This window comes from Haliotis rubra, unplaced genomic scaffold (assembly GCF_003918875.1).
Source record: "Haliotis rubra isolate DU_JTF1 unplaced genomic scaffold, ASM391887v1 Scf662, whole genome shotgun sequence".
Lineage (NCBI taxonomy): Eukaryota > Metazoa > Mollusca > Gastropoda > Lepetellida > Haliotidae > Haliotis > Haliotis rubra.
Genome location: NW_025767371.1, coordinates 575673 through 589254, shown reverse-complemented (window position 1 = coordinate 589254; position 13582 = coordinate 575673). Strand labels below are relative to the sequence as shown.

General features: G+C 37.8%; 1 protein-coding gene across 1 annotated transcript; it reads left to right on the top strand.

Annotated features, from left to right (window-relative positions):
* Nucleotides 1-416: 416 nt before the first annotated feature.
* Nucleotides 417-13080, top strand: LOC124257505 (arylsulfatase B-like). The gene is given in 16 exon segments (XM_046691586.1): nt 417-539; nt 4747-4858; nt 5187-5238; nt 5757-5860; nt 9548-9654; nt 9783-9853; nt 9982-10083; nt 10466-10529; nt 10928-11025; nt 11424-11441; nt 11444-11491; nt 11494-11561; nt 11802-11860; nt 12031-12154; nt 12389-12531; nt 12873-13080. Coding segments are annotated over 16 exon segments (1464 nt in total). The 5' UTR covers nt 417-418; the 3' UTR covers nt 13046-13080.
* The last annotated feature ends 502 nt before the right edge of the window (nt 13081-13582 follow it).

The window sequence follows — 13582 nt, the reverse complement described above, 5'->3', positions numbered from 1 at the left end:
CACATCAACATACATGTAGGCTAACAGAACCTGTGCCGCATGGCATTCTGTGCAATGGAGTGCATGTCCTGACCTTCACGTATGTTGACTTCTCTATCGTTGTGAAAGTCTACAGATGGTTAAAGTGCTCGCGGCAGCATTTTTTGTGTATCGGATTGAAATGTACAACATGGTCTTTGTAATATTCCTTGACTCGTGGTCAGAGAAATGATGTTTATAACTGTTTCACAAAAAAAAGCCTACGCAAAACTGTACTATTGCCAACATTTCCCAAATTGGTCTAAAACTAGTGAATCGTTATTACTTAATTTCTAAAGAATAAAACAAGTAGGTCAGAATAGAGATATAGATATGCTATTGCAGTCTTGTCTATGACACAACAAAATCTATAAATAGGAAGATAGTAGAACAGAGTCTTATGTTCCCTGGACATGCAGGAGTGATGGTGGTTCTGATGATCCTTGCTCTGTTCCTGTCTTTGTTATCATTGTCATCAGCACAGCGTCCGAACATCGTGTTCATTGTGGCAGATGACTTAGGTAAGTGTGTGTGTGTGCGTGTGTGCGTGTGTGTGCGTGCGTGCGTGCGTGTGTGTGTGTGTGTGTGTGTGTGTGTGTGTGTGTAAACAAGTGATTTCTGCAGGTGTATAAGCAATACATATATAAAATATATGTAAAGATATTTCTTCTAGTCAAATCTCCTTTATATCTGCACAAGATCTTTCGCCGTTCAACGGCTCTTCAGGTGTATAATGAAAGCTGAGTGTCGTCATAGGCGACACATAACGGTAATAGCTATGTCGTCATCATGCGTATGACGTTAAGCAGTTAGTGACAATAGCGGGAGACGTAAAACGTAGCCATGGGTGACAGTAGGTTACGTTTGTGACGTCATCGTGTTTTGACGTCATAGTTAAAAACAATAGTGGTGGACGTGTATGCATTATGGTTTCAGTGCACAAATACATTCTAAGTTACATTGAGAAAGTAACAAAATTATACTTTTGAATTAAGCTTAGGTTTAAACAGCCTTTTGAACATTTGTTCTTATTCCATCCGTAATTGTTTATCATTGTTAAACAATTAATAAAACGGAAATATAGTAAACTGGCCATTCCCGCATTCATCAATGTGTTTGCTTACATTTCTTCAGTTATGATTGAACAAGTTCCACATCGAGGTATGTGACATTTTGTTACACTGACAGCGTTTATATCTTATGAATATTTAGATGAACAAAGGATTTGTTTTAGATTTTTAGGCTGCCTAGTGCTTCGTATATATTTATCCTTGGATAAACCTTTTTTCATAGTTTCACTTTTATACAAAATTGGAAGATTTGCTTTTATAATGGGCATAATTGTACAGTTATTAAGATTGTAGGTACAAACAAATGGAAGAATGTCAACCTCTGTATTTTGTTTCTTTTGTTTTCATAAGTGTCTCTCTTGGAACTTTTACTGCTTTATGAACGGCATTTTCAACTACCCCACGTGGATATCCTTGTAGTTGAAGATACGTCTTCAATTCTTCTGATCTTGCACTTCTTGTGTCCACATCCGAAACAACAGTACACATTCTTCTTGTCATTGCATATGGAATATATATTTTAGTGTGCCGCGGGTAACACATATGCGGGTGACTCATATGCGGAGAAATATTGCAAAGAAAAGAATTATGTAAAGAAAAAAGAAACAACACTACCCGACCTACGGTAACAAGGAAAACCAAAAACCCTGCAGCTCAAAACCCTAGCAAATGTATTGGAGGGTGGCGTGAAGCGACCGTTATACCGAGGTCAGTCAGAGGAAAGTGATAAATGCAATAAACGTAAAGAAGAAAATCAGATGGACTTGAATCCAAGGAAACCCAGAAGTGGACGATATAGTAACCATCACCCCAACACCTATCCACAAAGGGAAAAGGTTGATTTTCATCATCGAGGTGAAGAATCTTATGGGATGTTGAACCCCCGTTTTGAAGAAAACATACGGCCACAAAACAGAAGCAGGAACCATCCCAACGAAAACTATGAAACCTACCATAATTTAAACTATTACAGCCACCAAAGAAACAGATACAGATAGAGGCAGTATCCAGAAAAGCCCAAGGATACACGAATTGATCCTAAAATAATCAATCGATCCAAACGGAAATTAACAAATACGGAAATCAGTTTACATAAACGAGGTTTGAAATTTACGCCAACACTTAAGCAGAACAAAGAAGAATTGAAAGTAGATAAACATCATTGTTGTAGACGACTGAGACTTATGGAATACTTTGAAGCTTCTGAAAAGGATGACATGGTCAACTCCCAGAATGCTGTGACACCAAACGTAAGTCACGTATCTAATCGTCCCTTTGTGAGAAACAAAAGTATGTTTAATCCTAAGCGAAACAGAGACAAGCATCTATATGAATTTATATATGCTATCGAGACTTTACCATTAAATAATTCCAAAAGAGTGAGACACAATTTATCGTTTGAGGAGAGAGAAGCACTGACAACAATTAAAAACGATCATTCTATTGTAATCAAAGAGGCTGATAAAGGTGGAGCAGTGGTTATTATGGATTCGGAATTCTATGAAACCAAAGTGAATGAATTATTACATAACGAGGAATTCTATCTGGAAACTGACGACCAGGAAGATGATGTGGTGAAGAAAATAAAAAAGCACGTAAAACATTATTCTGATGAGCTCCACGAAAAGGAACAAGATTATTTATTAAATTACAATCCCCATACTGCCAACTTTTATGGTCTACCCAAAATACACAAAAGTCAAGAAATTAACTCAGCAATAATGGAACAGAATTGTGAATATGTGGAAATAAAGAACCCCAAAGACCTTTCATTTAGACCTATCGCTGGAGGCCCGAATAGGCCTACACAACGTTTAAGTAACTTCATAGATATCATTTTGAAACCACTCACAAAGAAGGTTCCAAGTTTTCTTCGAGATGACATAGACTTTTTAAGTCACCTGCCCGAGGTCATACCTACGGATGCTGTTCTGGTAACCTTTGACGTGAAAAGTCTGTACACTAATGTACCTCATGATCTAGGACTTGAAACGGTACAGTATTGGCTAAATAAGCATATTGATGCTATTGACTGCAATTTCATAAATAAGTTCATCATGGAATATTTGAAATGTATTCTGGAAAATAATACCTGTTATTTCAACAACAAGTTTCATAAGAAAATGAACGGCACAGCCATGGGAACAAAAGTAGCACCTACATACGCTACTCTGGGGATGGGATATATAGAAGAATTGTTATATTCCAAAGTAGCAAAATTGATGGATAAAAATACAGCAAAACATATTCGTGAAACATGGAGAAGATATCTGGACGACTGCTTTCTTATTTGGATTCAACTGTGGAAGAATTAAATTATTTTTTGGAATATTCTTGACTCGATCCATCCTTTGATGCCATTCACCATGGAGTTCGATCATAATGAGATTTCATTTTTGGAAGTAAAAATTATAAAGCAAGGTGACCAACTGAATATGGATATTTACTACAAGCCGACGGACACGCATGAGTACCTGCAATTCACTTCATGTCACCCACGGCACACTAAAATAAATATTCCATATGCAATGGCAAGAAGAGTGTGTACCATTGTTTCGGATGTGGACACAAGAAGTGAGAGATTAGAAGAATTGAAGACGTATCTTCAACTACAAGGATATCCACGTGGGGTAGTTGAAAATGCCGTTTATAAAGCAGTAACACTTCCAAGAGACATACTTATGCAAACAAAAGAAACAAAATACAGAGGTGGACATTGTTCCATTTTTTGTACCTACAATCCTAATAACTGTACAATTGTGCCCATTATAAAAGCAAATCTTCCAATTTTGTATAAAAGTGAAACTATGAAAAAAGGTTTATCCAAGGCTAAATTTATACGAAGCACTAGGCAGCCTAAAACACTAAAACAAATCCTTGGTCCATCTAAATATTCATAAGATATAAACGCTGTCAGTGTAACAAAATGTTACACACCTCGATGTGGAACTTGTTCAATCATAACTGAAGACTGTAAATTTACATTTTGTGAAGACAAACTATTTACTATCAAAACCAACATGAATTGCCGCAGCAAAAATGTTATATATGTTTTAACATGTGCGGGATGTGGTGAGCATTATATTGGAGAAACTGGAATGCAACTAAAGGACCGAGTCACTGTACACAGACAACAAATTCGAGATCCAAATGTGCGATGTATAAGTGTAATCAAACACATTGATGAATGCGGGAATGGCCAGTTTACTATCTTTCCGTTTTATTAATTGTTTAACAATGATAAACAATTACGGATGGAAAAAGAACAAATGTTCATAAGGCTGTTTAAACCTAAACTTAATTCAAAAGTATAATTTTGTAACTTTCTCAATGTAACTTAGAATGTATTTGTGCACTGAAACCATAATGCATACACGTCCACCACTATTGTTTTTAACTATGACGTCAAAACACGATGACGTCACAAACGTAACCTTACTGTCACCCATGGCTACGTTTTACGTCTCCCGCTATTGTCACTAACTGCTTAACGTCATATGCATGATGACGACATAGCTATTACCGTTATGTGTCGCCTATGACGACACTCAGCTTTCATTATACACCTGAAGAGCAGTTGAACGGCGAAAGATCTTGTGCAGATATAAAGGAGATTTGACAAGAAGAAATATCCGGGCGATATCGCGTATTTACACAGGTTGGAATGATGTTGGTTTCCGGAATCCTGACATGAAGACCCCAAACATCGACAAACTGGCCACAGAAGGAATCATCTTCGAAAACGCATATGTACAGAATCTGTGCAGCCCGTAAATATATGTTCCGTTCATGTACAATGCAAATGACTAAATAGATATTTTCCACACTACTTTAACTAATTGTGTTAAATTCTCTTCACTCATGAACTAAAACTCACGCAGTTCTGTAGATGTGCATGAAAGTTCAATAACGGTTTAAACATTAATTGAGAGAGCATTAAATGATAGCAGAACTGCAACTGTTACAAACTTCTGTCAAAGTCAATTGACATTTGGCGTCAATTCTTCCTTTTGCCCATGGCTCCAGAGGAGTTGTTAGGATGCCGGAAATAAACTTCGCATTACGACATTACACCAGCATCAAAAGTCATTGTTTCAGATCTCGTACCGCCTTCATGAGTGGAATGTATCCATTCCACGCAGGCATGCAGGTAATTTCTAAATTGCTTACACGGTCAGTGTTGATGAGCCGCAAGGTTAAATACGATATCAAAGGTCATGCTTCTAAAACATTTCAGCCACATTGTGACTAGACAAAAGGTAATATCTACAAGTGGTATAACATTTATTCCGCAGGAAGCATTCCACAGGTGTGCAATATTTTAAAGTCCTCAGAAGACATTCTGCGCTGTGGACGTGGTTGTTCTACTTTATAGGTTATCACGTAGATTTGAAATGTCCTCTTTATATCTTATTTTCTGTTTCTTCATAAAAGCTTCAGTTAGGAAAATTAATACAAAATACGAATGTCAAAAGTCTAAATCGGGATTTGCATCGGACAGCATTCTGGTCTCGAATATGGAGATATCATCCCCAGATCTATCATAAACATTTTGCCATCCTTACTGAGGCCTTGTAGCCTTGATCAAACGTAACATGTAAAGGAAGGATTTGATTTCCTTTCCGTTAAATGTAGAATGTCATCTCACAAATACACATTTATATTCAGCATGAGGTACTGCTCCCTCGTCAAGCAGTATGTGTGCCCCTCAACTATACCTTCCTGCCGCAGGAATTAAAGAAACTCGGCTACGCTACGCACATGATTGGAAAGTAGGTATAATGCTGCACGAAAGAAAAAATATGTCACACTTGGATTAGAAAAAAACACATTACAGGATAGACGTCCACAACTAAACCTACATTTGTTCTTCAAGGTGACCAGTTTTCATTTCACACGCATCAAGGTACGTACATTCATTATGTACACTATCATTTGAGATTCACCTTGGTTTCTTTGAGTGGGAGAAAACATTTGTCATTCTAGATACACAAGTGCAGATTGAGTCAAGGCATGTTAGTTACTGTGGTGTGAGCGCAGGAAGAGGTGTCATTGTTAGGTTCACCAAAGAACCTTCAAGGAAAATAGGGGACCATACAATGTGAATGTTAATTCTAAGAAGTATCACGACAATGTTGATAATAAACTTAATTGGCAAGAAGGTTAACTGTACACAGCACACTGTACAGTATCAATCATTTATCGCGTATGTTTCACAGTCTGTGAAAAGTAGACTATAGACGGGTAGCAATACTGTTGACAATCAAGCCCGTTCAGGGCGTCCATGGTCACCAACAGCAATGCAAGATGAACCGAAACCAACCAAATGTGAGACATCCCGACGGATTTAGAGGTGGATAAGTAATGGTGTGGGTTGGTATCGCCATGACTGAGCGGAGCGAAGTCTATATTGCAGAAGGAATACACTAAACAGTACTGTCGGGACAACATGTTGACAATTGTAAGGCGTGTGAGTCTACGTTTTGTCTATCTGGACCACTATGCCCGTGATCACCGTCCACGAAACGTCAATGCTCACCTCCAGCAGCATAATATTAAAGCCAGCAATTACCTCAAACACCTCTCCGACTGAACATGTTTGGTACATGATTGGGAGAAATGTACGTCAACATCACTGGCTGAACTTGGCCAGAGTAAGAGTGGGAAAGACTTTCTCAAATATCATATGGGTGTCTCATGTACCTGGTATAGTACTCTCCCGGCGAGTGAGTAATTATTATATTACGCTCTCCTGATACCATTACGTCACCATTGAAACTTCCCATATCACCCCTATAGCGCTTGTAACATCTACTGTCAAAGTCAAAGTCAAGAGATTTATTGTACCAAAGGCCTCCGGCCCATATACAAAAGAGTATGTACACATCATACTGTTACACACAGGAAGTAACACGTTCTTTAAACACTTCTCTTAATTAGTGCATGTTTGATATATAGCGAAAGGTTTAATATATGGGATTCGTTCTTAGTCGTTAAAATATATACGAAAGCTTTCATTGGCGGCATCCCTATCAAATAATCTTTAATATATTTCTTTCGAAGGTCACTATAAAATGGACACACGAACATAAAGTGAATTTAATTTTCTGTTTCTATATCGCATAATTGACAGATTCGTTTCGATTTTGCAATGGATTTTGCATTTACAAACAAGTCTAATAAACCTAGCCGATATTTGATAAAATGTTTCGTTAAATTTTCCGTCGTGAGGATTATTGATATATATACTACCCATCAAAAGTTTAGACTCGCTTAAATCAATCGCTATATGTTATGTATGTACATAAGGTTACAACGAAACTGAATTTCTCCACTATCTTGGGGAAACCTTATGCAGATTAATTGCACGAGAATCATGCATCAAATTGCTGAAAAGCATGTCCAAATATCGTATATGTTATGTAAATCGTGCATGAGTTTCATTATTTATTGAACACATGACAATAAACTTTTCAACGTCACGAATTTGTTTTACATACATACATCAGCGCATCTATAACAATACCTTTAAACTGTATGGATTATTTTACAAAATTTAGTTCAGAACAGTTGACTGCAGTAAGTGGCTACATTCTCAATAGTGAGTCTTACTTTTGATGGGGAGTATATATTTCTGGTTGAAGTAAGGTCTTGAAAGTTTTGTAATGAGCATATCGTGAACTATCTTCTAAAGTGGAATGCCATTCCTGGTAAAACATATGAACAGACCGAGTTCTAAATTCTTTAAGAAACTTGTCTACACTTCCAACTGACTGACATAACCATATAAAACCATAACCATGGGAAAATAGAAGAGTCCTTATATGTGATACCCATGTAATATTCCCCATGCTATCTAAATGAAATATCCTATTATAAGCTATGTTATAAGCTATTTTTGGGAAGACGTTGTTCGTGCATGTGAAGAAGTTTGAACCAATATTTTAAACATCTAATTTGGGAATTAATATATAATGGGTATCTACCACATTCACCATATGACATACAATTTTGTGTAGAGGATCCAACACAAAGAGTTTTTAAACATGCTAATAAATGGACCTTCTCCAAACATTCATCCTGCTAAAAATCCCCATACTTCCGAGCCATATAATATAATTGGTTGTATCTGGGTATCAAAGAGCTTAAAGAATATATTAGGTGACATGGTTCCAACATTGTGGACAATATACATTACACTTATTAAAGCTTTCTTTGCACGCAGTGATAAATTTTACATTTTTCAAGTTCATTGTGTGTGAAAACCAGATTCCTAAATATGAATAATGATCCACTACATTGATTAACTAACCATCTTTCTTTCAGCGCTATTGGACCACCTTTCCTAAAGATCACAATTTTAGTTTTATCTAGATTCACTGATAATTTCCATTCTTTTGTGTATGCATATAGAATATTTAGTTGTCTTGGAGACCAACCACAGTAGGGCGGTGGGGTAGCCTAGTGGTTAAAGCGTTCGCTCGTCACGCCGAAGACCCGTGTTCGATTCCCCACATGGGTACAATGTGTGAAGCCCATTTCTGGTGTCCCCCGCCGTGATATAGCTGGAATATTGCTAAAAGCGGCGTAAAACCAAACTCACTAACTCACTCACCCAACCACAGTATCTGACACTAAAATGGCATCGTCTGCAAAAAGTAACATCAAAACTTCTATTAGGTCTGGAAACATTTGGATACCATATGTACCATTTGAAGCTATTTCAATATATAATTCATGAATGAAAAGTGAAAAAAAGACAGGACTCAGAATACAGCCTTGTCTTAAACCCAAAGGACAATCAAAGAAATCTGTTTCACCCTCCTGCCACGAACACATGACCTCACATTACAATATATTGTTTTTATAATAACAAACATTTTCCCCGTAGTCCAGCTTTCCGAAGACATTTCCATAGCTTTGAGCGGTCAACTGAATCAAAAGCTTTTTTTAAATCTACAAATGCTACAAACAATTTATGCTTTCGTCGTGACAAAGTCTTTTGGATAAGTGCATAAAGAGTAAATATATGATCTGATGTGGAATAAGTATTTCTAAAACCATCTTGAAATTCAGGAATTTTATCACGCATGTTCGCCCATTTAGAAATTATATCATTTATTATTGTTGTAAACACTTTTCCTAGAAAGCTCATAAAAGAAATACCCCTGGAGTTGTCTAGGTCACTCCGGTCACAGTTCTTATGCAGTGGAATTATTATAGAACATGACCAACTGTTTGGGAAAACACTTTTTTTTAAATAGCTTATTAAAGCACTTGCACCGGTTGTAATGTGTTTCCGATTTACTGCGGTGCCGTGTTTCTGTGGTCTACAACTATTACTAAAACTAGCATCTCTTTAGTTACTTCCAGGCATCTCCTGTTGTTATAAGAGTACATGTGATTGTATGTAACTGTCATTTCTAAACAGCATAAGCTTCATGTGTATCATTATGTAGATGGCATCTGGGTTTCTGCAAGTGGGAGTGCACCCCGACGTACCGAGGCTTCGATACTTACTTTGGCTACTACAATGCGGCTGAAGACTACTACAATCACTCTACTGGTGCGTATTATTCCGGTTTTAGGTGTTAAGGGATCATATTTAGGTGTATTGTGGTCTCAGTTTGAACCATGAAGATATGAACACAGGTGTAAAACAGTTCACAATCCATATATTTCATGTTTTATCAGGGTGGGAACCTTCCCTAGACTACCATGATAATCTGTTCCATGCAAGAAACTATTCTGGTGTATATTCTGCTGTAAGTATTCAAGTTTCAGTTGACTATCTACGGTATTCTTCAAAATGCATACTCTTTCTCTTCAAATCTAAAACTTTGACAACTGGCATTCACTGGTTTCACTTTACTCATTCCTATTTCCGTTTCAGTTCACATTCGCCCAGAGAGCAGTTGACATCATCCATCAACATAATGCTTCACAGCCTCTGTTTATGTACCTTCCATATCAGAATGTACATGCACCTATTGAGGTAATCAGATATGTATTTAGAACGTGTGCCTGTTTAATTCTGACTACCTAGATTAGAGGCTGAGTGTATGGTAAATCAAGGAAATATACTGAGTGAGAGGAGGGGTTCGTGGAGTATAAAAGAAGAGAGAGAGAGGGGAATCTGACCAACATTCGACACTTACTGTTCCAACGACCTTCTGTACATACTTGGTACTAAACTTCACGTCATATCACAGCATTGGCCACTAACATGATATAACAATATCAGTCGAAGGGAGATAATTGTGTGTGAAAATGAGTGGGGTCTTGAAAGATTATTACAGGATATTTCACAATCAAAGATACATGTTAAACTGATGATGCATCTGTTAACTTATGTACACGAATATACGACATCACAGGTCCCCAAGATGTATGAGGATATGTATCCAAACGTGGTCAACACAGGACGAAGAATATATAGTGGTATGCACTTTATCACTCTATTTTCTATTCATTGCTTTGCTTAATTTGTGTCTGATACCCGCATATTTTGTTTCTTGCAAAAAGACCTTTTGATAATCATGTTTATGGTTCCAAGGATTATGATATCACTTTACTATTGACATCAACGAAGGCTCTAGATATGCAGTTATCAGAAGCGGTGGAATTAGCTATGGAGAGTTGTCTCCATTAGGTGTGCAAGGATCCTATGATTAGAGTTCTGATTATAACATTTGCTTGCCTGAATCTGCTTTGCTGTGTGTATCACTGGAGTGGCAAGACATCTACCAAGTGTATCAACGTGAGCTCTTGTCATACATGTGATTATACATCTGAAATAACTTCTTAAAGCCCTGATCTACTACTATTATTCCAAACAGGAATGGTGTCTGTCCTGGATGAGGCGGTCGGAAATGTTACCCAGGCCCTAAAGGATCGGGGCTTGTTTGAAAATACTCTCATTCTATTCACCGCAGATGTAAGTTGTTTCATTTCATCATTGGGAGGCTTGATTAACAAATTCGTGTTCACATCCACGGTGTATGGTATGTAATGCATCAACTAAGTATCTCCATATGAAGATCTCTTTATGCAACGGTAGTTGTGTGAATTCGTCTAATTAGGTTCAAAACGAAAAATCACGCTTTTGAATACCTTGATCATGTTTTTACACACATAAGCTTTAGGATTGCCTATGTAATATTTTACACTTAACCATGAAAACATTGTCTAAGCATAATTATGTTGAACTGTTCTGTGTCCATATGTTTATTTAAACAATGCTAAATCCATATGTTAACAGTCGCTTTGTCCATCCAGGGTACATACAAGTGATGTGCTGTAATGCCATTCTCCCATGAAAATATGTTCATTTAGAATGGAGGTCCTCTTAAAGGTATGCCAACAACTGGCCCCTGAGAGGAGGGAAGCATACAGTCTGGGAGGGGGAGGGACGAAGGGTGCATCCTTCATGTATGGTGCGGGACTCCAGAAGACAAAGACTACATACGACGGGTAGCTGTTCCGGATATAAACAGACCACACGTAGTGGCTTTAGTTCTGTACTTTGTGCCAGTTATGATGTCACAGTATTCTGACTTATTTAAATTTGTATGGTTCAGCCAGTAATGCTCAATAATGATATCACATGGTCGCATGTTTACTTTGTCCAAAATGGTTCAAATTTTGACTGCAAACTTAGCTGGATTTCAGCATGGTTCAGTGTAAATGCGACGTTATTCTATGTCTAAACAGGATGATCCACGCCGTTGACTGGAAATCTACTTTAGTATCTGCTGCTGGAGGGACACCAGGTAAGGAGATTTACATCTATATTTCTTTCTCAGGTGTTGGCCAAAGTCACAAACGAGAAAGACGAATTTGTTACTATAAATTATCAGTCTTTTTGTATATATAGTATCATTAAAAGATCACGGGAAAGTTAGTACAAAATGTTTTGCTTTTTATTGCATGTTGGGCGTAGAAAGTGACATCGATGGAATGAGTCATTGGGATTCTATTCGAAGTGGCCTACCCTCATCAAGGACAGAGTTCATCTACAACATTGACGATTTTGAAATTCCAGTCGAAGGACATGCTGGTATAAGGTATTATAAACATTTAATCAGTAGATTACATCGCATGCACCTGAAAGTCTAATAGAACATCCGTGAAGAGATCATCTTAATGTACTGTGCTGTTCATGGGCGATTTGCATATTCAAATGACCACCTCGCTCAGATGCGGTATCACACAATTAAAACTGCACCGAATATAGTCATCATCATAAAATCAAAGAAGTGCCAGTTCAAAGTATCTATGTCTGCATCCTTGTGTATCAGAGTAGGAGACTACAAGCTGATCCTCGGATACCCTGGAGGTCCTGATGGCTGGCACAGACCCATGAACAGGACCCAGGACGACAAATATGAACAAACAGTTTATACCAAAGGAGATCGTCCAATCCACCTCTTCAACATTCGAGGTACACATTGACATGCAAATATGTCGGAACTTTGAAGTTCATGACCTTCCTATATCTCTATAACACACAGTATGCAGTACCTGTTAATATGCACTGTCAAATGGCCAGCTGTAGTTTTAACTTGATTATACTAGTTAATACCACAACCATATACCTATGTTTTCCAAGACATGGGTTAATATGTTTAGGTTTTAAACCTGCAATAACACATGACAACTATTACATGGCCGCCCCGACACCATCAGACACACACTGTACACTGTCAATTATGTATCCACATGGCATGGCCAAAAATGTTTATAAAAACACGCAGCATCAAGATCATTCTGATACCCATTCAGAGGATCCGACTGAGCACAACGACCTTGCACAACAGATGCCGGACATGGTTGCCAAGTTGCGTGCCCGGTTTGAGGACTACAAGAAGACGATGGTTCCAGCCAATTTCCCCAGCGACGATGCTGCAGCTGACCCCAGATTGTATGGAGGCGCTTGGACTCCTGGATGGTGCTAACCTGATGGTTTATGTCAATATATCCATGTATGGACCATGTGATAATGTGTGTTCTTTTTCTACAACCATTTCCAATCCAACACAGCATTTCTTCTACATATCAGTATATATACACCATACAATATACACCGAACATTATGATACAAATATATATGCATGAATGAAGGATGGTCTCATGGCATCTAAAAGTATTCCATAATCGTTGCATCATTATTTTGTCCAGATATCCCGTTCTCGACATGTAGCATCCTTGTGGTTTCGTACAGAATAGGACAATATCGCATTTAAACCCCAGGATGAAGTCAAGGACACAAATCGAGAGAATGCACCACTTTATTTGTTTGCGTTGTCATATTTTCGACGACGTATAATCACTTGAAGTCAAGGTGCATGCGTTTATTAGTCCTGCAGTTATTTCTGTAGGTCTGTTGGCGACTTGGTCAGAAGATCGAATAGGGAATGAAACTCGTCCGAACACGAGTTCAATCTCATCAGTGTTCTTATCTGATCTTACAAGTCACATGACCTTCACAAACA